The 25,111-nt window shown below is 44.8% G+C and overlaps 1 protein-coding gene across 4 annotated transcripts in view; it reads left to right on the top strand.

Annotated features, from left to right (window-relative positions):
* The window catches only part of PNPLA6 (patatin like domain 6, lysophospholipase), a 40,183-nt gene that overhangs the window by 2,009 nt on the left and 13,063 nt on the right, over positions 1–25,111 (top strand). For 2 of the 4 annotated variants that reach the window (XM_074300598.1, XM_074300605.1), the window contains exons 2-21: positions 3,842–3,938; positions 4,050–4,118; positions 4,740–4,827; positions 5,006–5,088; positions 5,388–5,485; positions 5,579–5,719; positions 5,788–5,947; positions 6,150–6,230; positions 6,313–6,441; positions 6,533–6,613; positions 6,710–6,872; positions 7,179–7,265; positions 7,347–7,456; positions 7,615–7,782; positions 7,868–7,945; positions 13,447–13,652; positions 13,764–13,895; positions 14,392–14,515; positions 14,752–14,865; positions 15,097–15,172. In XM_074300598.1, coding sequence (XP_074156699.1) covers positions 3,897–3,938; positions 4,050–4,118; positions 4,740–4,827; positions 5,006–5,088; positions 5,388–5,485; positions 5,579–5,719; positions 5,788–5,947; positions 6,150–6,230; positions 6,313–6,441; positions 6,533–6,613; positions 6,710–6,872; positions 7,179–7,265; positions 7,347–7,456; positions 7,615–7,782; positions 7,868–7,945; positions 13,447–13,652; positions 13,764–13,895; positions 14,392–14,515; positions 14,752–14,865; positions 15,097–15,172 — 2,230 coding nt within the window. In that variant the 5' untranslated portion in view covers positions 3,842–3,896. Of the gene's footprint in view, positions 1–3,774; positions 3,939–4,049; positions 4,119–4,739; positions 4,828–5,005; positions 5,089–5,387; positions 5,486–5,578; positions 5,720–5,787; positions 5,948–6,149; positions 6,231–6,312; positions 6,442–6,532; positions 6,614–6,709; positions 6,873–7,178; positions 7,266–7,346; positions 7,457–7,614; positions 7,783–7,867; positions 7,946–13,446; positions 13,653–13,763; positions 13,896–14,391; positions 14,516–14,751; positions 14,866–15,096; positions 15,173–25,111 lie in introns of all 4 variants that reach the window. The other 2 variants (XM_074300612.1, XM_074300616.1) reach the window with 2 other exon arrangements.

A 25,111-nucleotide genomic window follows, 5' to 3' on the forward strand; every position in this document is an offset into this window, starting at 1 on the left:
AACAGGGGGACAGTGAGTAAACAACTATGTATAAACGATCTAGACAGATATACTGAACATAAGCAGTAGAGTGAAAGCACTAGCATGAGGCAGGTCAGAATTCTCTTAAAGTGGCATTGAAGGAAGCCAGAAGGCACAGATACCTAGAGAGTACCATCTTCATTCTTTCATTTACACTAAGCTTTATTTGAAACCTTCCCCTTGTTCACTTCTTCCCATTTTCACCCACCTTCCACAGCTGCTCTTTAAAAAGCACAAGATTTTGCTTTCTAGATGGAATATCCATCTTTATTTTTGTCAGTCTTCATATGGCGTGCTCTCCAGTCTTGTCACTGTTCTGGTCACACACACTCACCCACCCACCCTATCTCCAACCTCGGTCTAGTTTATCAAAAATCCTTACTGAAATGTGGCACCTTAACTGAACATAATACTCCCAGCTCATGACCAGTGTCATGAACCAGATCATCACTTTGATTCTCAGGGGCACTTCTCTCTTACTGTAGCTTAACATTACTTAGCTTTTGCTGCCAAATCTCTTTTGAAGAATTTGGAATGTTCAGGCCAATATATTCCCAGATCTTGTTTACAATGTCTTTTCCTCCCCTTCTTCTTCCATGTTCCATTTGTCCCATTTTTTTTCTGACCCCCAAATAGGATTTTGTTTATCTGCATTAAACTCCTCATTACTAGACTCTACCCATTGTTCTAGTCTAATGAGATCTTTTTGGATCCTGTCTCTGTTATTCAGGGTTTTAGCTTTGTGTAATCTACAGATTTTCTGAGCCTGCCTTCTATGCTTTCATCTAAGGCACTGAATATTGCAGAGCTCAGCACATATCTGTGGGGCACTCAATGGAACCTCCCCCTTCCTGCTTCAAATTGATATCAAAAATTGGGTCCTGCCATTACACTAATTCTAATTGCATCCAACTTCTTTCCTCAAAGTCACTCCATGTCCAAAAAATAGCACAATAGCTTTTACTGGCTGGTTTACTGATTGATAATCAGATATTTCAACTTGTCCCTCATCCCAGTTTATTAACCATGTCAGAGAATAAAGGGAGCTTAGTCAGGCTTGACTTGTTCCGAATGAAACTGGATAGTTCTTGGTGATTCTGTCTTCCCCTGCCCCCCAAATGCTCACAAATCACCCCTCTGATAATACATTATAGAATTTTGCTAAGATTTGAAACCGAACTCAAAAGGTCCTTAGTTTGTAGTTTCCATCTTCTTCCCTTTATTAAAAGTTGGTACATCTGTCTGTGAGCTTTGAGATATCTTTTTTTCCCCTATGTATTTTTCTTTGATTAGGGTAAAATTTATTTTATTTTTTAAAATTTTATTAAAGCTTATTTTCAAAACATATGCGTGGATAATTTTTCAATGTTGACCCTTGCAAAACCTTGTAGACTACATTTTCCCCTTTCTTCCTCTCCCCTCCCCTAAATGGCAAGTAATTCAATATATGTTAAACATATAGCAATTCTTCTATACATATTTCTGTATTTATTATGCTGCATAAGAAAAATCAGATCAAAAAAGGAAAAAATGAACAAAAAATGCTACAAAAATGAACAACAAAGAGTGAAAATGCTATGTTGTGATCCACCTTCAGTTCCCACAGTCCTCTCTGGGTGTAGATAGCTCTCTTCATCACAAGATCATTGGAATTGGCCTCAATCATGAGATGTCTTAATGAGGTTCATCATTTCTTGGGTTGCATTTCATCTGTACTTTGCAACCTTAATTCATCAAGGCCAGGTGGTTAATTGTCTTAACATCTTAGGACTAATCCTGGCTTTCAATTCAACCCTTGTGGTTTTTTTTCTTCAGTCCCAGAGAACATTTCCTCTGTTATCTATAATCACCTTTTTGTTGTCCTTAACGTTCATCTACAGCCTTAGCTTGCTCTGAACTCAAGCCTGCCCCACAGATTCCCTTCTCAATCTCTTCTACCTGCTTGTGTTTCCATCTTCTAAGTGGGTTCATGTGTTAGTTCCACGTCCCCTTGCCTCAGTTTCCTTTAGATAGGAATCATCTGTGGTTGTGTCATAGAAACCTCCTCCTTCATTGCTTCCCATTTCTTTCAAGCTAGCTTCCCTTGGAGCACTCTAGGCCCTAAGAATCTGCTTGCTTGTTCTCTGGACTTTTGGAATCCCGCTGCCTCTAATTTCGAGCTGTATATTTGGCTTAATCCCCCCTTTCCTTCTCAGTCTTAAAGTGCAAGATGGAACAGGTCTGTTGCTTGTTTAGCAACTGGTTCATCTTGTTAGGTCAGTCAGAGCCATTATTGCAGTTCCTCCTTTTGATTGCTTTTCTTTTTGAAGAATGAAATTATCATTAGGACAGGTCAGGAATTCGTCAGTTGCTCTGCTTTTGGCCAAAAGGGCGATGTATGGAGGGTGATCTCCATCCCCTGTTTTGCGCCATCGTTATATCATCTCTGGGGCCCATCTGTGACATGTTTCCTGAGTTCCTGGGCAGTGGGAGCCCGTGACAATACCACTTTCCTATCTCCTTTGATCTTCACCCAACTATTCTTTACCGTGCTTCCCCATTTTGTCTCATGAATTTCCTCACACTGAGTTCATCTTCTTTAAATAGATTGTTATTTCAACAGCCCTTTTGATCTGGTTTTTAATTTTTCTTTTGAATAAGTAATCAGGCAGGTAGCACGGTAGAAAGAATGTGGACTTGGATTCCGGAAGACCTGTTCGAGTCCTGGCTCAGACACTTCCTAGCTGTGTGCCTCCCTTCACCTCAATTTCCTCATCTGTAAAATGGGAATAATTGGGAATAATGATAATATCTGCTTCAGAGTTGTGAAGATCAATCAAATAAGTTAATACATTTAAAGTCCTTTGCAAATCTTAAATTATTGTAGAAATTCTAGCTGGTATGACTCTTAAATTTTGCCCTCCAGTGACTACCTTCTGGTGTTCTTCACAGACATTCCACTTGGCCCCAGTAGCCCCAGTGATGCCCAACTGCTTCCCTGTCATAGTCCAATGTCTCCCAGATCCACCAGTGAGGCTATTTGCAGCCTCGTGTCTGTCAGTAATTTCCCAGTATTTCCAGTAATATTCCAGTCACCCCCCAGTAGTTTGCTTGGGATGTCTTCTGACAAGGGGGAGGGGAAAGGGAGGGAGCCCTCTTAAGAGGGGGGGGATTGGGCAGAGACTTCCTCTCCTCTGGATTTTCTCATGACTAGCCAGGATTGGACATCTGCATCTCCTGTGGTGACTGCTCTTGGGCAGTTGGGGTTCTCGCCCCCGTGGAATTTTCCCCCACATTTCTGTGAAGCCCTGGGCTCTGGGGATTTTCCAGGGCTGCCCTGGGCTGTGGGGCCAGGAGGAAGTGACTTCTTATTTCAGCTCTGTGGCAGTCTCATTCTCTGTGGCTGTGTTCCTCTTGGGACCTGAGAGCCGGGGATGTGTGGAGGGAGCGGTGCTGGGAGGTTGGGTGCCAGGGCTCCCTTTCCTTCCTCCACCTGCCTGGCCTCCGTTGCCCCATTCCAGAAGAGGAAGAAGGGGCTGTCCTTGATGGGGATTTGGGAGCCGGCCCTTAGCGGCTAAGACCCGTGAAGTTATGGGAGGAGTGTGGGGTGACTTACATTGCCACTGAGAAGCAGGGTGCTGGCTTACGTTGCTTCTGGGTCCTAGGGCTCAGGTTGGGCAGCCCCACCCTTTCCTTACCTTGCCCCGGCCTTTGTCCTCTCCCTTCCCAACCACCTGCCTGCGGCTGCTCTTCTGGCTATGTGTCAGGACTTAGGGCAGCCCTGGGGGGCCAGCCCCAGCTTCCACTGCCGTCTCACCTGTCCTGTTCCCTGGCCTCCCAGGGCCCCACAGGGCCACAGCTGGGCCTCAGAGGCAGCTCCGGAGCCAGCGGCAGACATGGGCCAGAGTGAATCTGAGCTGCCCCAGCCCCCACCGCAGGTAGGTGGCCTGGGGGACGTGGGGGGATGAGGGCCAGGCAGTTATTATTCCCGTGGGGGGGGGGGAGGCTCAGGTCATTCCCCCAGGAGCTGTCCCTCCTCTGCCCTCCAGGATGCCGCCCTGACAGACATGCTCCCCAATATCAAGCTGCTGGTGGAGGACCCACTGCAGACCAGCCTGGTGAGTCTGGCAGCTTTGAGGGCATCAGTAGCCCCGGCTCCCAAGGTGTACTGTCCCATCTGGCATTAGTAGGAACTACAACTCCCAGCATGCCTAACTTGGTTTAGTCTGGCTTTGCTGCTGAAAATTTGAAGACCTGGAATCAAATTGCCTGAAGGACAGAGCTGAAAGGGCCCTTAAAAACCATCTTCATCCCCGTCTGGGGAAGGGAAGTGGAGTCCCTGATGTTCTTGTTCTGCCAGAGCCTCCTTTGGGGTGACCCTTAGCCGGCGAGACTGTCAGAGTGATGGAACCTTCTGTAGGGGGGATCCAGAGAGAGCAGGGAGGGACCAGCCCCACGCGAGCTCACAGGCTGTGGGAAGGACACGAGATGCGGGGCAGCCACACTGAGTGCCACGCAGGGGGGCAGGTGCTGACTTGTTCATTGTCAAATCTCCTTGGGGGCTCGGCTGCTCAAGGAAGGCCAGGGACAGGGAGCCTTGAGGCCCAGGTACCAGAGAGAGAATGTTTAGGTGAAGAGCACTGTGTGGATAACAGGGAGGAGGGAGGAGAGCAGGGATTCTCGCTGGGCAGAGGTCCTAAGCCCATGTATGATTGGATAGTCGGTGTTTCTCATCGCAGGTGATGGGGATGATGATTGGTGTCGGGGCCGTTGTGCTGCTCATGGCCACTCTCATCCTGGTGCTGGTTCGGAGGCTGCGTACAAAGAGTGAGGCTGCCTAACGGGGTCCTTTATGGTCATCTCTGGGGGAGACTGTGCCAGGGGCCAGCGTCTGGGCGGGATGTGGGCCGGGGACTGGAAAGCTAGAGTCTGGAGAGGGTTTGGGCTGAGCCATGGGCTCACGAGGGAGCAAGGGCTCACTGGGGTCTGTGCTTGCACTTGCCAGAGGTCCAGGCCCAGGAGACCCCCAAGTATCGATTCCGCAAGAGGGATAAGGTCCTGTTCTATGGACGCAAGATCATGCGCAAGGTTTGGTTCCTCCCTGGCATGTCAGATTTTTTTTTCTTTCTTTTTTTTTTTTTTTCCTGAGGCTGGGGTTAAGTGACTTGCCCAGGGTCACACAGCTAGGAAGTGTTAAGTGTCTGAGACCAGATTTGAACTCAGGTTCTCCTGAATTCAAGGCTGGTGCTCTATCCACTGCGCCCCCTAGCTGCCCCCTTGGCACATCAGTTTCCTGAAGTCCACTCGCTACCCTCTCGTCTCTTCCCCCCTTCCTGCTGGGGTGTCCCGGTGGGAGAGCCTGTTGATGGGCCCCTTCCCTGCTCCAGGTTTCCCAGTCGACCTCCTCCCTGGTGGACACCACGATCTCCACAGCCTCCCGGCCCCGAATGAAGAAGAAACTCAAGATGTTGAACATTGCCAAGAAGTAAGGACTCCCCTCCCAGCCTGACCCAGCATTGCCAGGGGAGGCGGGCTGTCTTGGTCTGTCCCTCTCAACACATAATGCCCACACCCCCAGGATCCTGCGGATCCAGAAAGAGACGCCAACCCTGCAGCGAAAAGAGCCTCCTCCTGCCGTGCTGGAGGCCGACCTCACTGAGTTTGATGTAGCCAATTCACACCTGCCCTCCGAGGTGCTCTACATGCTCAAGAACGTTCGGTGAGTGGGGAGTGGGGGGCGGCGGAGCCGGGCCCGGGCTCGGTCCTGACGCCCTCTCCCCTCCACAGAGTGCTCGGCCACTTTGAGAAGCCGCTCTTCCTGGAGCTCTGTCGCCACATGGTGTTCCAGCGGCTGAGCCAGGGCGACTACGTGTTCCGGCCGGGCCAGCCCGACGCCAGCATTTATGTGGTCCAGGATGGGCAGCTGGAGCTCTGCCTCCCAGGCCCTGTGAGCAGGCCTGGTCAGAGGGCTGGCTGGGGGCTGAGCAGCATCAGGCTGGGGGGGAAAGGGGAGGTGACTGGGAGACAAGGGCAATGAGAGAGCTCATGGTGGGGAATGTAGAAGGAGGGGACTGGATGTCAGTCATCTGCCGGTGGGGGCGCGGGGGCCAAGTGCTGGCCTTTGGAGGCTAGCTGCTGCCGTTTTCCAGGATGGGAAGGAGTGTGTAGTGAAGGAGGTCTTCCCTGGGGACAGTGTCAACAGCCTCCTCAGCATCCTGGATGTCATCACGGTGAGTTCTGAAGGCTCGCAGGGAAGGCGGCCGGACTGGAGGGTGTACCCGGCTTCCTGACTCCATGGCATTGTTCACCCAGGGGCACCAGCGTCCGTACAGGACGGTCTCTGCCCGCGCTGCCCGGGACTCCACCGTGTTGCGGTTGCCGGTCGAGGCTTTTTCTGCCGTCTTTGCAAAGTACCCTGAGAGCCTCGTGAGAGTCGTGCAGGTTGGTCCCCCCTCTCCCCGTGGGCCCCTCCTCCAGCTCCTCGACCCCTCTTCTCCAAGGGCCCTGACCCTGGTTCTGTGCTCACCTTCAGATCATCATGGTGCGCCTGCAGCGAGTGACGTTCTTAGCGCTTCACAACTACCTGGGCCTGACCAATGAGCTCTTCAGCCACGTGAGTGGGGAGGGAATAGGAGGCGGATGGGCTGAGCTGGGGCAGGGCTTGTTTTGGAAAGGACCACTTCGCCATACCCTCGCCCACTCTGTCCAGGAGATGCAGCCGCTGCGCCTGTTCCCGAGCCCCGGCCTCCCAACCCGAACCAGCCCCGTTAGGGGTCCCAAACGTGTCATCAATGCCTCTACTGCTGAAGAAGCACGAGATCCTCTTGCCCGGCCCCTGGACCCTACTGGAGCCCCCCTTCCTGGTCCCCCAGGTTCCTTGCCTGAATTCCTGTTGGGCCCTCGGGATATCTTGTATACCTAACCACCATAGCCTCCTGCCCCCATCTTGGCCTTTCCGACTAGATTTCCATGTCCTCCCACCCCCTTCCTCCCCTCAGTAACGTCTGGGGTCGGAGGCAGCCTGTGTCCCAAGCTGGAAAGAGTTTGCCTCGATAGCCCTTGCCCTACCTGGTCCTTTTAGGGCCTTCCATCTGTCTTGACCCCCCCAGTCCCCAGACCCAGGTGGTGGAGTTGGAGAGAGGGGTCATCATGTTGAGTGTGCCTCCTTCCCTCCCCAGGGGATCCAGTGAAGCCCCCAACCTCTCTGGAGCCCCCTCCCGCCCCCCTGCTGAGCCGGTGCATCTCCATGCCTGTGGACATCTCTGGTAAGGGTCAAGAAAGAGGGGAAGATCTGGAGTAAGATGGGGCACCGACCCCAAGGCCTCCCTTCTTCCATCCCTTTCCAGGGCTGCAGCGGGGGCCTCGTTCCGACTTTGACATGGCCTATGAACGAGGCCGAATTTCTGTGTCCCTGCAGGAAGAGAGCTCAGGGAGCCCCCTCCCCAGTACGCCCCGGGTGAGGCCCTGCCCCCTCTTTGTTCCACACCCCCAAGCCCATTGAGGCTTTAAACTCTTGGTGGGCTCCTCAGGCACATAACTGAGACTATGCGTGTGGAAGGTGATCGGGGGAGGGGGTCTGAGCTGGGGGCTCCCTGACTTCCTGGTTCCACCCAGTTGATGTCTCAGGAGCCTCGGGAACAGCCGGCGGGGGCCTGTGAGTACAGCTTCTGCGAGGATGAGTCAGCCGGGGGCGACTGTCCCTTCGGGCCCTACCAAGGCCGCCAGACCAGTAGCATCATTGAGGCGGCCAAGCGGGAGCTGGTGAAGCTGATGAAGATCGAAGTAGGCAGGGAGAGGGGGAGAGGCGGGGGGTTATGGAAGGCTGGGGGCCCCTTCTGAGAACCCTCTTGTCCTTCGCTGTTTCTAGGACCCCACGCTACTGAACAGCCGCGTGCTGCTGCACCATGCAAAGGCGGGCACAGTCATCGCTCGCCAGGGTGACCAGGTGAGCCCTCCTTCCCTCCTGGCACAGGCCTGTGCCTCGGTGAGCTCCATAGTGGGCTTTAGCTCAGATAGCTGAGCTCGCCTCCCCAAAGGGGTTAGAAAGGCAATAGCCAGGGTAGCACATCCCAGCTTCAGCCTTGGATCCATGTTCTCAGTGGTTCCCACTCATCATCTCCTTGGGTCCCTGATCCCTTCCCCCATGCCCTGGTGCCGTGCTGGCCCTGATGCTGGTCAGCCACCCCCCAGACACTGCCAACCACTTGGGATCCAGCAGTCTGTCTTCCCTCAGCATCAGGAAAACTTCCCATAGACCCCAAAAAGTCATGACTAATTTTTCCTGGGAAACTGCAGAAACAAACAGAACATCAGAAGGGAGAGTGGCACTGGAGGAAGGTCCAGACTCTTGGACCAGGGGGAGAAAGGCCTGAGGTCTTCCTGCTTTGCTGCCTTTGATGGCTTGGTTCAGGGACTGGGCGGTGTGGGTGCGCCGTCCAGACACAGCCCGTGGGGGTGTGGGAGGGCCAATGGAGGATCCATTAAGCATCCTTCCTCCAGATCAGGACTTCTTCGCCTTTTTTTGTGCACCAGTGGTCTCAGAATGATGCTCTTCAGCACAAGACACAGAGGATTGTAGGAAAACCAAATGTGAGGAAATACAGTAATTAGAATTTTTAAAAAACTCAGATTCACAGATTCCTGATTAGAATACCAGATCCAGATCTCCTCTGGATCCCAGGGAAGCAGTAGGATGCAGAATTATCCATCTCTTAAACTCTGGCCAGTCTTCTTCCTCTTCAGCCAGACATCTTTCTGATAACATTCTTTTCATTGCTCCCTCTGTGGGGTTCTTTGGTAATATCCTGCTCCCTATTTGTGCTCAGCAGCCCCTTTATTCTCTCTGATCTTTGGGTGACCCACGACTTTCATTCCACAGAGGTTAGTATTCATTTCATGACTCAGCTGTCAAGCCTCATTGAAAGAAGAATATTGATGTTAAAAGATGGGGTTTTATTTCAGAGCGAAGCTTGAAGCCTTTTAAACCACTAAACAATTTCCCTCCAGTTCTCTTCTGGGCTCTGTTCCGCAGCTGTCGAGGTCGAGTCCCCGTTAGGTCTGCTCTCTGGGCCTTCCATTCTCATAATCTTGCAATCTCTAATAGTGGGCATTCTCTCTTTATCCATCTGGGTTTTCTTGTGCGGAGAGTTAGGCTGAGCTCTTTCTTCTGAATGATAACAGTCTCCCGAAGAAAAGCAGTGTTTCTAGGTCTTGATGCTCTCGGCATGAGGATCTCTGCAAGGGGTGAGCTCTCAGTACAGCTGCATAGAAGCATGACTGACAGGAGCTTTAACAGCACACAACACCTGAGCAGGTCCTTTCTCCTAAAAGCAGAACTGTTGATTGATTCTTACATTGTCTTGCTGCCATGTTCAGAGGAAGCAGCGATGGGAGGTATCGTCCTTGATTGGGGGGATCCACGGTGGGGAGAGTTGGTGAAATGACAGGAACCTGCTGAAGCAGCAACCTCACCAGTATAGAGTTCATATTAGATGGAAGGGGGAAGTGTGGGATGTAGTCTTGGGGATCCCCTGGAGACGAGGCAGATGGATTTCAGAAAGGTCAGAGTAAAGAGAGGTCTCATGGTCTGAAGCTCTGAAAGCAAAGGCTACCCGCAGGGCCCGGAAGCTTCAAGAATAAAATTCTGATGGCCTAATAATGAATTATCCTGATGGGAAAGGATAGGGAGAAATGAGCACCTCAAGGGAGCAATGTTTTTTCCAAGAGCTCTCTGCAGAGGTTGATTTTAAAGTGAAGCAAGTGAGGGCACATACTCAAAGCCAAATAGGCTTTTGAAGGGGAATCCTATAATATTGTCAGGCTGAATGAACTCAGCCTTTCAGTAAATGGAGGCCTTATTTATGTGCTGTAAGGCAGTAAAAGTCAAAAAAGAGAAGACTTTTTTGCTGTGGCTGGCTGCTCAACAGTAATAAATGTAGAATGAATGGAATCTCTCCTATTAAGGAAATTGATCTTGTAAGTAGAAAGCACAGAAAAACCTGGCTAAGGGGATGCGAGAGGCCCAGAAATCCCTCATTTTTGGAAGCACCAGCTTTATGTCCACTTGTCAATCCTTGGCATCAGTAACAGGGAGAATCATGCCAGGAAGACAGTCTCATGGGCCTGCTTTGGGACCACTGCGTCTGTGGTCTCTCTTGCATTCAAGAAAAATTCACTTTTTCTCCTCCACTGAAAAAGAAAGAAAAAAGCCAAAAAGCACAAGTTCCACATTGGCTGTGTCCACAAATGCATGTCTAACATGTTCTGCACCCAGAGTCTATGCGCTTGTTAGGAGGTCAATAACATTTTTCATTGTTCCTCCAGAAACCCAGATGCTCATTTTTTCGATCAAAGTTCTTAAGTCTTTCAGAGCTGTTTGGCTTGAGTGTTGTTATTGTGAAAATTATCCTCCTGGTTCTGCTCCCTTCACTCTTTGTCAGTTTATTCCGGTCTTCCCAGGTCTCTGAAATCATCTCCTTCATCATTTCTTATGGCACGATAGAATTCTGTCCTATTCACGTATCATATCTTGTTCAGCCATTTCCCAGGTAAACACCTCACTTGCTAGTTCTTTGCCACTAAAAAAACTTATCACCATCTTGACATGTATGGGTCCTTTTCCTGTTTCTTTTGGCACTTTTGAGTCTAGATCGGGTAGTGGTACTGCTGGGCTCAAGGTTATGCAGCCATCCCAAGCAGGCAGTTTTGCCAGCTCCATCTCAGTGGTCAAGATGAGACACTGATGTCAGTGTTTGACCTGAAAGGAGACAAAACAAACAGACAAACAGACACTCACACACTGCGCCTGAACTGGAAGAGGGATCCCTGATCCCGAAGACAAGGAATTTCTCAGTTCACAAAGTTTCTCTGAGCATTCCAGCTGTGAAATTGCTGGTCTCCTGTTCCTCTGTAATTTTTCTTGAGCTGAGGTTGGGGCTGGGTAAGGTCAGGCAAGGCTAGAGAAATGTCTATGGTCCTTCTGGGCTCCTTGTCTCCATGGGGACAGTAGTGGGTGAGAACGTGCCAGAGCTGGGCTTGTTCTGCTTTCTTGGCTGTTTGGTATATGGTGGTTGTGGGGTACTTGTGGCTCTGCTTAGTGTTTGTGGATTCACTTTATCAGGATGAACTGGTTTGGGCATCTCCTATTAGGAATGACCTGGAGGGAAGAGGGTGGGTTCCAGAAACTATTGGCCAGTGAGCTTTGATCTGCAGGACTAATTCTGAGATGGGTCATTCAATTGATGGGATGTGATCTCCAAGAGTCAGCCTGGATTCATCCAGAGCTAGTTATGTCACTCTAACCTCATTTCCCCGTTTGGGCTGAGTTACTAAACAGGTGGAGTCTTATTCACATATTTATGTCGGCCTCATTCACTTATTTATGTGACAGTGAGAGATTTTATAATGTTTCCCATGATACACTTGTGCACTAAATGGGTAGCTGTGGCCAGGAGAATGTTAAGTTTGTTGAATTACTGGACCAAATAGTGCCAGTCGGGAGGGAAGTCTCTAGTGGTGGCTACAGGACTCTCTCCCAGGCCCTTGGAACATATTTATTGGTGACTCAGATGAAGTCCTGCTTAACCACTTGTGAGGGATTGGCAGGGATAGAGACTGAATAGAATGCCAGGCTTGGAGCTAGGAAGGTCTGAGTTCCGATCCTGCTTCTGACACGTACTCTGAGATTGTGGGAGGATGACAAGCTTTTCCTCAGCCCCTTTGTCTATAGAAGCAGGATACTGTTATCTAGAATGCCCCCGCCAAATGTGGTTTTTAGCTTGATGTGCAGAAGGGCATGTAAACTTAAAACTTTGAAGTTAAAATTTTAAAAACTGGAGAGTTCTACAGAGATGTAGCTCATTATTTCATTAGATGAGAAGATTGAGAGCCTGACCGCTGACCTGGCAGAGCAGATTGCCTATTAGAGTCTAGTCAAGAGAAATTGAATTTGTTGTTCCATCCTGTCTCCATGTCCTCAGGGATGATAGTGTACCAGACGCTTTTGTCCTTCACACTCATGTCTGATGCCTCTGTGACACTATTGATCTCACCCCCTGCCTTTCCTTTTGAGTAAGGATTAATATAAAGTCTTTTTCTATTTGGTCAAAAACAGGTCAATTTTGCCTAATTGATTGTCTAAACATAGGCTAGGAGGAACTTGGCCTGTTCATATGAAAAATATCTAGGACTTTTCTTTTGTTTTCTTCTTGATCTAAGACTTTTAGTGGGGTATCAATCTACTGTAATCTGGCAGCCAAAAAGCTAATGTGATTTTAGGTTTCATTTATGCAAGAGTCGGGGTCTCAAACAAGTGTGGTGATGATCTCCTTAAACTCTGCCCTGCTCATATCATAATTTAGATTAATGGTCCTCCAACTTTTAAAATGGAGGGCCAGTTCACTGTCCCTCAGACTGTGGGAGGGCAGGACTATAGTAAAAACAAAAACTCACACTCTGTCTCTGCCCCTCAGCCCATTTGCCATAATTGGCAGGCCACATAAACGTCCTCAGTGGTCGCATTTGGCCCGCGGGCCGTAGGTTGGGAACCCCTGGTTTAGGTATTGAATTATATTCTGGAAACCCCATTTTATTTTTTATTATTTTTTCCCCTTTTTCCTTTTTATAATATTTTATTTTTCCAAATAAATAATAATGCCTCTTTATGGTGTTGTGAGGTTCAGATGAAGTCATATATGAGAATTGTTTTTGTAAATGTAAGTGCTAGGTATTATTGTTTCATGTTATTTTCCTTAGCTCAGCAAAACCTGTGTCCTGGTTCTTTTTTTTCTGGGTCTTTAAAAAATTTTATTCTTACTCATATTACGGTTCTTAGGACTAATTCTCTTCTTCCTTCTGACTTCTTGCTCTGTCAGTAGGAATGTGACCCAGACCCAGCTTCAAGTGGTTCCATCAAGAGGCCTTGTCTCTCACCGGGAGATCTGGTTTACTTCTAGTTTCTCACCTGTCCTTGTTCCCACTCCAAAAAGATGGACCCTTCTTTCTGTTCTAGACTTGATATCTTCCTGGTGCTCATCTTTTCCTATTAGCTGATGTTTTGACAGACTTGATGGGGTCTCAAGAGCAAAGTTTTAGAATTTTAAATTTAAATTTAGTATTTTAAATTTTTAGAAAAAAAATAGAATTGAAAGAGACATCATCCAGTCCAATCCTCTCATTTTGCAAATGAGGAAACAAAGGCCCAGAAAGGTGAAGAACTTTGTTCTAGGAGATGTAGGATTTGGGCCTGGGTCCCCAACTTCAAATCCACAATCTGTTTGCCTTGTAGGTCTCCTCTCCCCACGCAGTTGTACCCTCATTTCTGAATGTTTAGGTCAGTGGCTGGTGGCTCCCACCCGAGGGCCTGTCAGTTATGCTTGAAGTTGTTCTCCTAAAGGGAGGCATCTTTCCAATCTTGTCCTTCTTCTCCCCCCTCTGGCCCTACCCTAGGATGCCAGCCTGCACTTTGTGCTCTGGGGCTGTTTGCACGTGTACCAGCGCATGATTGACAAGGCGGAAGATGTGTGTCTGTTTGTAGCCCAGCCTGGAGAGCTGGTGGGGCAGCTGGCCGTGTTGACGGGGGAGCCGCTCATCTTCACCCTGCGGGCGCAGCGAGACTGCACTTTCTTGCGCATTTCCAAGTCGGGCTTCTATGAGTGCGTATGGACATCCAGGCTGGCCAAGCAGGGCTGGGGGGTGGTGTTCAGGGGAGGCAGGGAGGGAACAACAGGGTCTCCATGCCGTCCTGTTTCCTCTTCCCGTCCCAGGATCATGCGGGAGCAGCCAAGTGTGGTCCTGAGCGCTGCCCACACCGTGGCTGCCCGCATGTCCCCATTTGTACGCCAGATGGACTTTGCAATTGACTGGACCTCAGTAGAGGCTGGCCGTGCCCTCTACAGGTAACAGAGCCTTAACCTTGGAACCTTAGACTTAAATTCTTCTTGCCCTGGGACCCATTTCCCATCTGTATTTCCTCTCATTGGACATCCTAAGCCAGGGGTTCTCAAACTACAGCCCGCGGGCCACATGCGGCCCACTGAGGATGTTTATGCAGCCCGCCGGGTTATGACAAATGGGCTGAGGGGCGGAGACAGAGTTGAGGTTTTGTTTTTACTATAGTCCGGCCTCCAACAGTCTGAGGGACAGTGAACTGGCCCCCTAGTTAAAAAGTTTGAGGACCTCTGCCCTAAGCCCTGGAATCCTTCAACCCAAATCTCCCAGGTTCTAGTTCCTGAAGGTCCCTGTGACTGATGGGTTTTGGGGTCTCCTTTTTCCCTTCATGAATTCCTGGGGCCTCTGTTCTCCCAGTCCCACCCTGACTTTATCATTGAAGTTCTCTGGGGGAAAACCAGGCACTTTCTGATCTTCCCCACCTGCTGTGTCCCTATCTTCCAGACAGGGTGATCGCTCAGACTGTACCTACATTGTACTCAATGGGCGCCTGCGCTCTGTCATCCAGAGGGGAAGTGGCAAGAAGGAATTGGTCGGGGAATATGGCCGTGGGGATCTTATCGGGGTGGTGAGCTACCTATCCAGGACCCAGCCCTTCCTAATCCTGGCTCTGGATATCTCCCCTATTTCCCATCCTGAATTCCTGTCCTGTCCCAGTGCTTCCTCCAGTTTTAACTTCCTGGCTTAGCTTTCTTCTTCCCTTGCTAATGCTTGGGCCCTGTTGGTAGTGAATCCCCATGGGTTCTCTCTCCTTGTGTCCATTGGGGAGCAGGCTGTTTATTGCCCTGTCCTGGTTGGATATAGGTGGAAGCACTGACCCGCCAGCCCCGGGCCACAACAGTGCATGCAGTGCGGGACACGGAGCTTGCCAAGTTGCCCGAGGGGACCCTGAGCCATATTAAGAGGAGGTATCCACAGGTATGGGAGCTCTAGGGAAGGACCCAGGGGAAGGGAGGAGGCATTCCAAGGATCACTCAGAGTGGAGACTGGGACCTTTGGGGTCTTAATTATGAGGTGGAGAACTGGGCTTCCAGGCACTTCTCAGGTGATCTGGGCTCCAGGTATCCTCTTGGGAGATGCCCAAAGTCAGTGTGGATGGGGACTTGGGGATTCTCTTGCCTGGTGTGACCTCTGGTTTGCAACTCATAGGTTGTGACCCGGCTGATCCACCTTCTGAGCCAGAAGATCCTTGGGAATCTGCAGCAGCTGCAGGGACCTTTTCCAGGTAAGGGGTGAAGCTGGGATGCGTGTGGCACAGAAGAAGAGGATTAGGGTACAGCGCAAGGCTCAGTGTCTGAGTCCAGGGAACCCTGCTTGGCCCCTTTTGGCCCCTGCTTGCTGCTTTCCTCTTTCAGACCTGTCCGCAGCCCCTCGTTTCTTGTAGTCCCCATTCTCTGCCTCTCTTGGTCCCAGGCCTGGCCCGCTTGCTGCCCGATGCTGGAGAGGACCTGTCTCCCTGCTCCTCCCTCTCAGGGCTCTTTGTTCCTCCCCTGGAGCAGGCCCTGATTGCCATTGTGTGAGATGGTATGGGGCAGCAGGAGCCACACAAAAAAGAAAAATTGTGATGGCACAGAATTCCTTCCCAAAGGCCACTCTGATGCCTTTTAATGTCAGGGAGCATGGCTCCTGCAGCATCCCCTTTCCCAGCTTTCAGTGGCCACGTCAGCCTGGCCTGCCACCCTTCCCTGTCCCCCAGTCTTGCCCTCTCTGAGGGGGCTCGCTTTCCTCCTCTCTCCTTCCCATTGCCCCTGAGCTGTCAGGGATCTTGAGGCTTTGGGTCCCCAGGCCAGCCCATCCCTGACCACAGACATGTCCTACAGCTCTGGCTGGTCTTACCTTGTCTTGAAGACTTCCACTGAAGGGGCCGTGGCAGGCTTCTAGATTAGTCGGGCAGCTGGGTGGTGCAGTAGATAGAGTCAGGAAGACTCAACTTCCTGAGTTCAAATCCAACTCAGACGCTTCCTGGCTGGGTAAACCTGAGCAAGTCACTTTACCCTGTTTTGTCTCAGTTTCCCCATTTGTAAGATGAACTGGAGAAGGAAATGGTAAATCACATCAGTATCTCTGTCAAGAGAGCCACAAACAGGCTCTTGAAGAGATCTTGTGTCATGACTGAAAGTACTGAAGAAGTTACAGGGTCTCCTAGGAAAGCCTTGGTTTAGGTCTGGGAAGAAGGCACATGTCTTCTCTACCAAGTTTGGCTTCTTCTGTATTTAAAAAAAAATTATTATATATTATTTTTTTCTCTCAATTATATGTTTAAAAAACTTTTTAACATTTGTTTTTAGACTTTTGAATTCCAAATTCTATCCCTCCTTTCCCCTTCCCTGAGACAGTAAGCAGTCAAGACATAGATTGCACATATACATCTACAATTATGTAAAACATTTCCACATTAGTCATTTGGTATAAGATTCATATTTAAAAAATGAAAGAAAGTGAAAAGCAGCATGCTTCAGTTTGTATTTAGACAAGATCAGTTTTCTCCCAGGAGGTATGTGCTCCATCATTAGTTTTTTGCAATTGTCTTGGATCATTGTATTGCTAAATCATTTACAATTCTTCATCGAATAATGTTGCTGTTACTCTGTGCTCTGTTCTCCTGATTCTGCTCGCTTAACTTTGCATCAGTTCATGTAAGTCTCTCCAGGCTCTGAAATCATCCTGTTTGTCATTTCTTACAGCACAATAATAATCCATCAAAATCAAGTACCACAACTTGTTTAGCCACCCCCAAGTTGATGAGTATCCCTTTGATGTCCAGTTCTTAGCCACTACAAAAAGAGCTTCTGTAAATATTTTTGTGCATATAAATCTTTTCCCCCCTTTCATTTATCTCCTTGGAGATAAACTTAGCAGTGCTTTTACTGGTTCAAAGAGTATGCATGGTTTTATAGCCCTTTGGGCATGATTCCAAATTGCTTTCCAGAGTGGTTGGATCGGTTCACAACTCTACTAACATTGCATTCGTGTTCCACTTTTCCCACATCCCCTCCAATAGACATTGTTTTCCAACCTGATAATTGTAGATGGTACCTCAGAGTTGTTTTAAGCATTGTTCTAATCAGTGGTGATTTAGAGCATTTTTTAATATGACTGTAGATAGGTTTGATTTCTTTTTTTTTTTTTAATATTTTTCTTCATATTTTAAACATTATCATGTGCCTATCAGAATATCAAGGAGAATTGAAAATATAGGACAACAATAAAAAATCAATTCAAGAAAGGACATATAATAGTAAAAGTTATATTCATGAGTATCCATCTTTTCTTTGCTTCCTTGTAGCTTGTTCTTTTGTTCTTTGCTGTGCACTTTTTTTACGTTATTCTTTTTTTCCCCTTAGACTCCTCACTTCTCCCAAGCAGGCTATAGTTAAGCACAGATATGTTCATATATACATACATACATACATATCCACCCTTCCATCCCCACCTTGCACCTGCACACACATACACACATATATATCTGTATACATACACAGATACACACACACATACATATCTATGTATACTCACATACATATACACATTTACCCATATGTAAACATGCACTTAAAATAATATTAGTATGATTTATATATAATGTAGATTTCTCTCTTGATTGAATCTTTAAGGTTGACTTTATCTAAGAGCAATGATTACTAGCCCTACTTTTTTTTTTTTCCTAATAAATTCTACTCCTGACCCTTGTTGTAGTGTCTCTGGATTTCTCTTCTCCCCTATACCTGCTAACTCTGCTTTAATTCTGCTCCTTAACTTGCCTTGGCATTACTTAACCTCCTCCACCCATAGATCCCTGCCTTGTCTTCTTCCCCCATCCTTTGGTTCCCCCTCCACCCATTCTTCCCCCTTACTTTAGAGATTTTGGAGGGTGCTAAGCCTTTCATGGTATGTATGTAGTGTCGTCTATTTAACCCATTGCCGATGTGAGTAGGGTTTCAGAACTAGGAGCCCTCCTCCGCCTTCTAATGCCTCTGTGTCTATTCTTCCTCATTTGTGCAACATAATTACTTATTTGTATATATGTTTGTATAACATAATTACTATTTTTACCTTAACTCTGTTCCAATCTTTCTTTTGAGCTACCCCATTATTGGTGTCAAGCTTAAACATACTGTATACATTCCCATGTTAAAAACAAGCAATTTGTCCATGTTAAGTTCCTTGAAATTGATCTTTGAGATTTGTTCTTATATGTTAAATATGTAAAATTTTTTGAGGTCAATTTTGAAAGAAAGTCCTGAAATTCTTCAAGCTTATCTTATATCCATTTTTTTCATTCAATATTATGGATAATTTTCACTGGAAATGATATTTTTGGCTGCAGGCCTAGTTCTTTTAATTGCCAGTACATATGATTCCAGGACCTGTGGTCTTTTATTGTGACTATCGATAAGTCCTGTACAAATATAATTGTATCTCCAGCATATTTAAATAGTTTTTTGTTTGTTTGTTTCTTGCAAAATTTCTCTCTTTTATCTGGGGAGATTCAAAATTTGGCAATAATATTCCTATGTGTTTTCCATAAAGGATCTCTTTGAAGTGGTGATTGGTAGATTTTTTTTTCTGTTTTTTTTTTTACTTTTTCCTCATGTTCTATCACAATTTTCTTGGATTATTTTTGCATTTTGTGTCAAGATTCTTTGGTCACAACTTTCAGACAATCCAATTATTTTTATATTTTCTCTTCTTGATCTGTTCTCTAGATCTGTTGTTTTTCCTATAGGCTGTTTTATATTCTGTTCTTATTTTTTCATTCTTTATATTCTGCTTTGTTATTTCTTGGTCTCTTATAGTTTCACTGGCTTCCCCTTACCCAATTCTAATTTTCCAAGAATTATTTTCCTTTTTCAGACTATATCTCCTTTTCTACTTGGTTAACTTTTTTTTTATAATCTTTTTTTTTTTTTTCCCTTGGATGGTTTTAAATTTTGTTTAGTTTTTTTTTCAATGTCTCTCATTTGATTTTAAAAGTCTTTTTTGAGTTCTATAAATTTTCCCTGGGCAAGTAGCCATTTAATGTTACTCTTGGGGTAGAAGTTTATTTTATTTCTGTGTCCTCTGAAAATGAACCTCCCTTTCCCATAGTAAGTTTCTGTGGTGGGGTTCTTTCTTCTTTGCCAGTTCATTTTTTTTTTAAGTATTAGTGTAAGCAATTGTGGGGTGGGTGACCCTAGCTTCACTCCAGCTCTCCCCTCTGACCTGGAACCCTAAACCAAAAGCTCCCCTCACAGTAGTGTCCCTGCCCCCCTTCTTCTGCACTCCCGATGTGCTGGTTATTTCTGACCCAGGACCGTGTCTTATTGATTTTTCACCAGTCTGTGTTGATCCTGAGGTTGTGGGGGAAATCTGGAGAGCTTGAAATTTACCAACATATTCCATCATCTTCTCAGAATGCTCCCTGGTTTGATTTCTTTATCACCTATTTATATCATTTATCAATTGAGTTTATCATATACTAGATTACTATGGTCATTTAGTGTAATGTAATCTCCTGCTGATCAATGACTTTCATAGCCAATACCAGATTGTTTTGATAATTATTGCTTTATAATACAGTTCTAGATCTGGAGCAACTAGACATTACTCTTTCACATTTTTTTTTTCATTGAATTCCTTGATATACTTGACCTTTTGTCCTTTCAAATGAAGTTTGTTATTATTTTTTCTAGCTCTATAAGATGATTTATGGTAGTTTTATTGGTATAGTGCTAAGTAAAAAGATTAATTTATGTAGAATTGTAGTGTTTATTACATTGGCTCAATTATTTTTCTAATGGTTTAGATGTGACTATGTAAAAAGTATTTTGTAATTATATTCATATAGTTTCTGCATTTGTCGTGGCAAATAGACTCCTAAGTATTTCATACTGTCTACTATTTTTTTGTTTTTTGGTGAGGCAATCAGGATTAAGTGACTTGCCTAGTAAATGTCAAGTGTCTGAAACCAGATTTGGACTCAGGTCCTTGTGACTTAAGGGCCAGTGCCCTATCCATTATACCTAGCTTCCTTGTCTAAATTATTTTAAATGAAATTTCTCTTCCTGTCTCTTGCTGCTGGATTTTGTTCATAATATAGATTTAGTTGGGCTAATTTTGCATCCTATTACATTGCTATTGTTAATTATTTCAATTAGTTTTTAGTTGATTGTCTAGGATTTTCAAAGTATAACATACCATTTGCAAAGAGTGATAGTTTTGTTTCCTCATTGCCTGTTCTAATTCTTTTGCTTTCTTTTTCTTGTCTTATTACTATAACTAACATATTTCTAGTACGATATTGAATAATAAAGGTGATAATAAGTATCTTTACTTTACCCCTTATTGTTTTGGAAAGGTTTCTGGCTTATCTGTGTTACAGATAATACTTGCTAATAGTTTTAGCTAAATATTGCTTGTCATTTTAAGGTTAAGCTCCATTTAGTCCTATGCTCACTAGTGTTTTTCATAGGAATGAGGGTAATATTTTGTCAAAGGCTTTTTCTGCATCTATTGAGATAGTCTTATGATTTCTGTTGGTTTTGTTGTTGATATTGTCAGTTATGCTGATAGTTTTCCTAATCCTGAACCAGCCCTCTGTTCCTTCTATAAAAGCCTGGTCATACATAGTGTATGATAATTAGGATATATTGCTATAATCTCCTTTATAGTATTTTATTCCAATTTTTGCATCAATATTCCTTAGGGGACTTGGTCTATAATTTTGTTTTTCTATTTTGACTCTTCCTGGTTTGACTCTTCCATATTTATGATGTGAAAGGAATTTAGTAGGACTCCTTCTTTACTTATTTTCCCAAATAGTTTATACAGTATTGGGATTAATTGTTCTTTTAATGCTTGGTACAATTAGCTTATGAATCCATCTGACCCTGGGGATTTTTTCTTAGGAAGTTCATTGATGGCTTGTTCAATTTCTTTTTCTAAGATTGGATTAATTAAGTATTCTATTTCTTCCATTTATGTTAGTAATTTATATTTTTGTAGAACTATTCATCTGTTTCATTTAGATTATCAAATTTATTGTCATATAATTGGGCAAAATAGCCCCCAATAGTTTGATTTCTTTGATTAATTTTAATTTTCTCTTCATTGGTGGTGAATTCACTCTTCATTTTTGATATTAGTAATTTGGTTTTCTTCTTTTCTTTTTAAAAAACAAATTAGCTGATGGTTTATCTTTAACCATTTTATTTTTATTTATTTTTAGTTTTATTTATTCAGTGATTTTCTTACTTTTAGTACTTTGATTTTCAGGATTTCCAATTTGGTATTTAATTGGGGATTTTTCATTTGCTCTTTTTCTAGTTTATTATTATTATTTTTAACAATAGCCTTTTATTTTCAAAATACAATAAAAATAGTCTTCCACATTCATCCTTGCAAAACCTTGTGTTTCAAAATTTTCTCCCTTTCTTATCCTTCACTCCCTCCCTTGGACCGTAAGTAATCCAATATATATTAAACATATGCAGTTTATATATATATATATCCATATTTATCATGCTGCACAGGAAAAATAAAATCAAAAAGGAAAACAAATGAGAAAAGCAAACAAACAACAGCAAAAAAGGTGAACATACTATGTTGTGATACACACACATTCAGTCCCCATAGTTCTTTCTCTGGGGCAGATGGCTCTCTCCATCACAGGTCTATTGGAATTGGCCCAAATCACTTCATTGTTGAAAAGAGCCAAGTCCATCAGGGTTGATCATCACATCATCTTGTTGCTGTGTACAATGTTCTCTTGTTTCTACTCACTTCACTTACCATCAATTCATATAAATCTCTCCAGGCCTCACTGAAATCATCCTGCTGATCATTTCTTATAGAACAATAATATATCATAACTTATTCAGCCATTCCCCAATGATGGATATCCAGTTAATTTTCAGTTCCTTGCCCACACAAAAATTTTTTTTTGCATATATGGGTCCTTTTTCCTTTTTAATGCTCTTTGGGATATAGACCCAGTAGTGATACGGTAGATCAAAGGGTATGCACAGTTAGATAGCTCTTTGGGCATAGTTCCAGATTGCTCTCCAGAATATTTGGATCAGTTTGCAGTTCCACCAACAATATATTAGTGTCTCAATTTTCTTACTTCCCCTCCAGCATTTATCATTATCTTTTCCTGTTATCTTAGCCAAATTGAGAGTTGTATAGTGGTACCTCAGAGTTGTCTTAATTTGCATTTCTTTGATCAATAATGATTTAGAACATTTTTTTCATATGACTAGAAAATGGATTTAATTTCTTTGTCTGAAAATTGTCTGTTCATATTCTTTGACCATTTATCAACTAGAGAATAGCTTGTACTCTTATAAATGTGAGTCTTTCTTTATGTTTTAGAAATGAAGCCTTTATCAGAGTCCTTGGATGTAAATCTAGTTATTTTAGTTGCACTCCCAATTCTTTGATCTGTTCTTGCCCTCTTTAATTGATGTAAGCAATTAGAAATCTAAATTTTCTCCTAAGTATATCTTGGCTGCCCATAAATTTTGGCATCTTGTCTTATTGTTGTCATTTTCTTTAATAAGTTATCAATTGTTTCTGTGATTTGTTCTTTGATCCACTTTATTTTTTAGAATTACATTATTTAGTTTCTATTCAATGTTTAATCTATCTTTCCATTACCCATTATTCAATATAATTTTATAGTATCATAATCTGAAAAGGATACAATTAATATTTCTGTTTTTCTAATTTGGTTGTGAGATTTTTATGACCTAATATTATTTTATAGTTAATGTAGCATTATTAGATATATAATAATATATGTATGTATTTGCTATATAATATATATAATAGTGCCATATACTGCTAAGAAAAAGGTATATACCTTTCTATTCCTATTCACTTTTCTCGAGAGACCTATTATTGTGTCTAACTTTTCCAAAATTTTATTCATCTCCTTAACTTCTTTCTTGTTTATCTTTTGATTAAATTTATCTAGTTCTGAGAGAGAAAAGTATAGTTTTATTGTCTATTTCCTCCTCTAACTCATTTAACTTTTAAAAAAATCTAGGTACTTTACCATATGGTGCATATCCTTTCGTATTTTTAACGGTCTCTGTATTTGTCTGAGAGTTGGCAGAATGTCCTAAACAGCCGGATGGTGTAGTGGGTAGAGCCCTAGACTCAGGAAATCTATTCTGAACATTGCTTCAGAGCTTTTCTTGCTGTGTAACCCTGGGCAAGCCACTTCCCTGCTCTGGGCCTCAGTTGCCTCCTCTGTAAAATGAAGGGGACTACACCAGAGGAACTTCCCAAGACTTTTGGTCCTGTGGCATAGAAAGTGTTGTTTTGTGCCCTGCTGAGGGCTCCTCTCCGCTCCCTTGCAGAAGAAGCCTTTCTTGAAATCTGAGTTGGCCACGGAAGTTCCCTGCAGTAGATCTCACACCCCCAGGCACCCGAGGGCCCATGTTTTGTGTCTACTCCTTTTGTGGACACACCCTTGCCAGCTTCTCAAACTGTCTGTCCTTTCCTTGGATACTGTCCGGGCATGGCCAAGACAAGGCTTAGCTGGCTTTGCAGGGCACAGATCCACCAGCTCTGAGATGGTCGAGCAATTGGGTTCAAATTCTGCTTCTTGCTGCCTCTAACTTGAGTAAGTCTCCTCTGTCTAAGATTCAGTTTTCCCCTTTATAAAATGAGGGTTCCAACCCAGGAAGTCTAAGGTTCCTTCTTATTCTCGTGACTTGTAGGTGTAACGTGCTATCCTGGCAGTTACAATTACTAGTCTGTCCTAGACCCACCAGAGTACCTTTGACCACTGTCCTTTGCAGTGTGAACTCTACCCGGCTCGCCTCCTCTGAGGCCTTCTAAGGTCTCTGGCCACAATCTCTTGAATCTATAGCTTAATAACCGGTAGCGCACTCAAGAACAACCACATGTAATCTTAAAAGCCTTTATTATACCTACTCACATAATGCCCTGACTTGATGCCCTGACTTGTTGGTTCCCGAGTGAACACCTGGTCAGAAGACCCATGTGTTCACTACCAAAACCCTTACCTCTTTTGGCTACCCATCTTGGCTTGGCCACCCAGGCTAGGGAGCCAGGGTGAACAGCAGGAGGTTAAAGAGAGCAGTTGCTGCCTGCAGTGGGCTTACATAGGGCCTGTGAGGTCACACACACAGCCAATCAGCAAGAGAGTCACCCATTACGAAGCTATCTCAATATGGCCAGGATCCCGCCCAAGGGCAGTCCTAATATCCACAGAAATTATTTCCGGGCCTCAATCTCCCGATGCACTGTGTCCTCCCATTTAAAGGGCCCTTACATGTAGGCTTTTAGTCTTTGGGATTTGCCCCTTTGGGATGATGCTGGTACAGAAGTATTCTTCTCCCTTCTTACTCTGAACTTCCAGCATATCTTCTTTTTTCAGTCCCCCAGACTATCCTGGCTCATCTCAGCTCTGACTGTTTTTGCAATCAAACACAACTGTTTATTCCCAGACCCGGATGGTTTGTCTGCCAAGGAAGTGATATGAGAGCACATCTAAGCCCCAGAGAGAGCATGCCATGTGAGGCTTTGCTTCTCAGTAATTTATTCTTAGTGATATGGAGCAGCCTTTCAAATGGTAGCTAATAATTTGTATTTTTTTCCTTGAGGGACTGTTTGACCATTATCTGTAGGTTATCTATTAGGGAATGTCTCTTGGTTCCTTTTTCCACATGGAGAGACAGGAACTCTCTGAATCACATTGATAGATGCTTTATTTATAGTTTTTTTTCCTTGAAATACATTTAAAATTAGGTTAAAATAAACATAAGCCATTCATTAATTCACCATTTTGCCATGTACCTACCTCATAAGCTATTAAGGGTGAGGATAAGTCATGGTCCTTCCTTTAAAAGGTTAATAATCAGGTAAAGGACAGAAGACTCACGCACAAGTAATTGACATTTTTAAAAAAAGGAATGGAAGAAATTCTGGGATGATTAAAAGGGACATTGAGGAGGAGAGAGCTTTTGATAAAGATCTTGAATGGGAGGTAGCATTTCAGTGAGTGGGGATGGAGAAAAGCAAAAAAGAAGGCAGTAGCACTGTGTAACAGGAGCATAACCTAGGTAAGTACCTCCTGGAGGAGCCAGAGAGAAGAAACATGGTGGAGAATATTGGGCTGGTGATCATGGAAGTAGAGCTAATTGTTATCATT

This window comes from Sminthopsis crassicaudata, chromosome 1 (assembly GCF_048593235.1).
Source record: "Sminthopsis crassicaudata isolate SCR6 chromosome 1, ASM4859323v1, whole genome shotgun sequence".
Taxonomy (NCBI): Eukaryota; Metazoa; Chordata; class Mammalia; order Dasyuromorphia; family Dasyuridae; genus Sminthopsis; species Sminthopsis crassicaudata.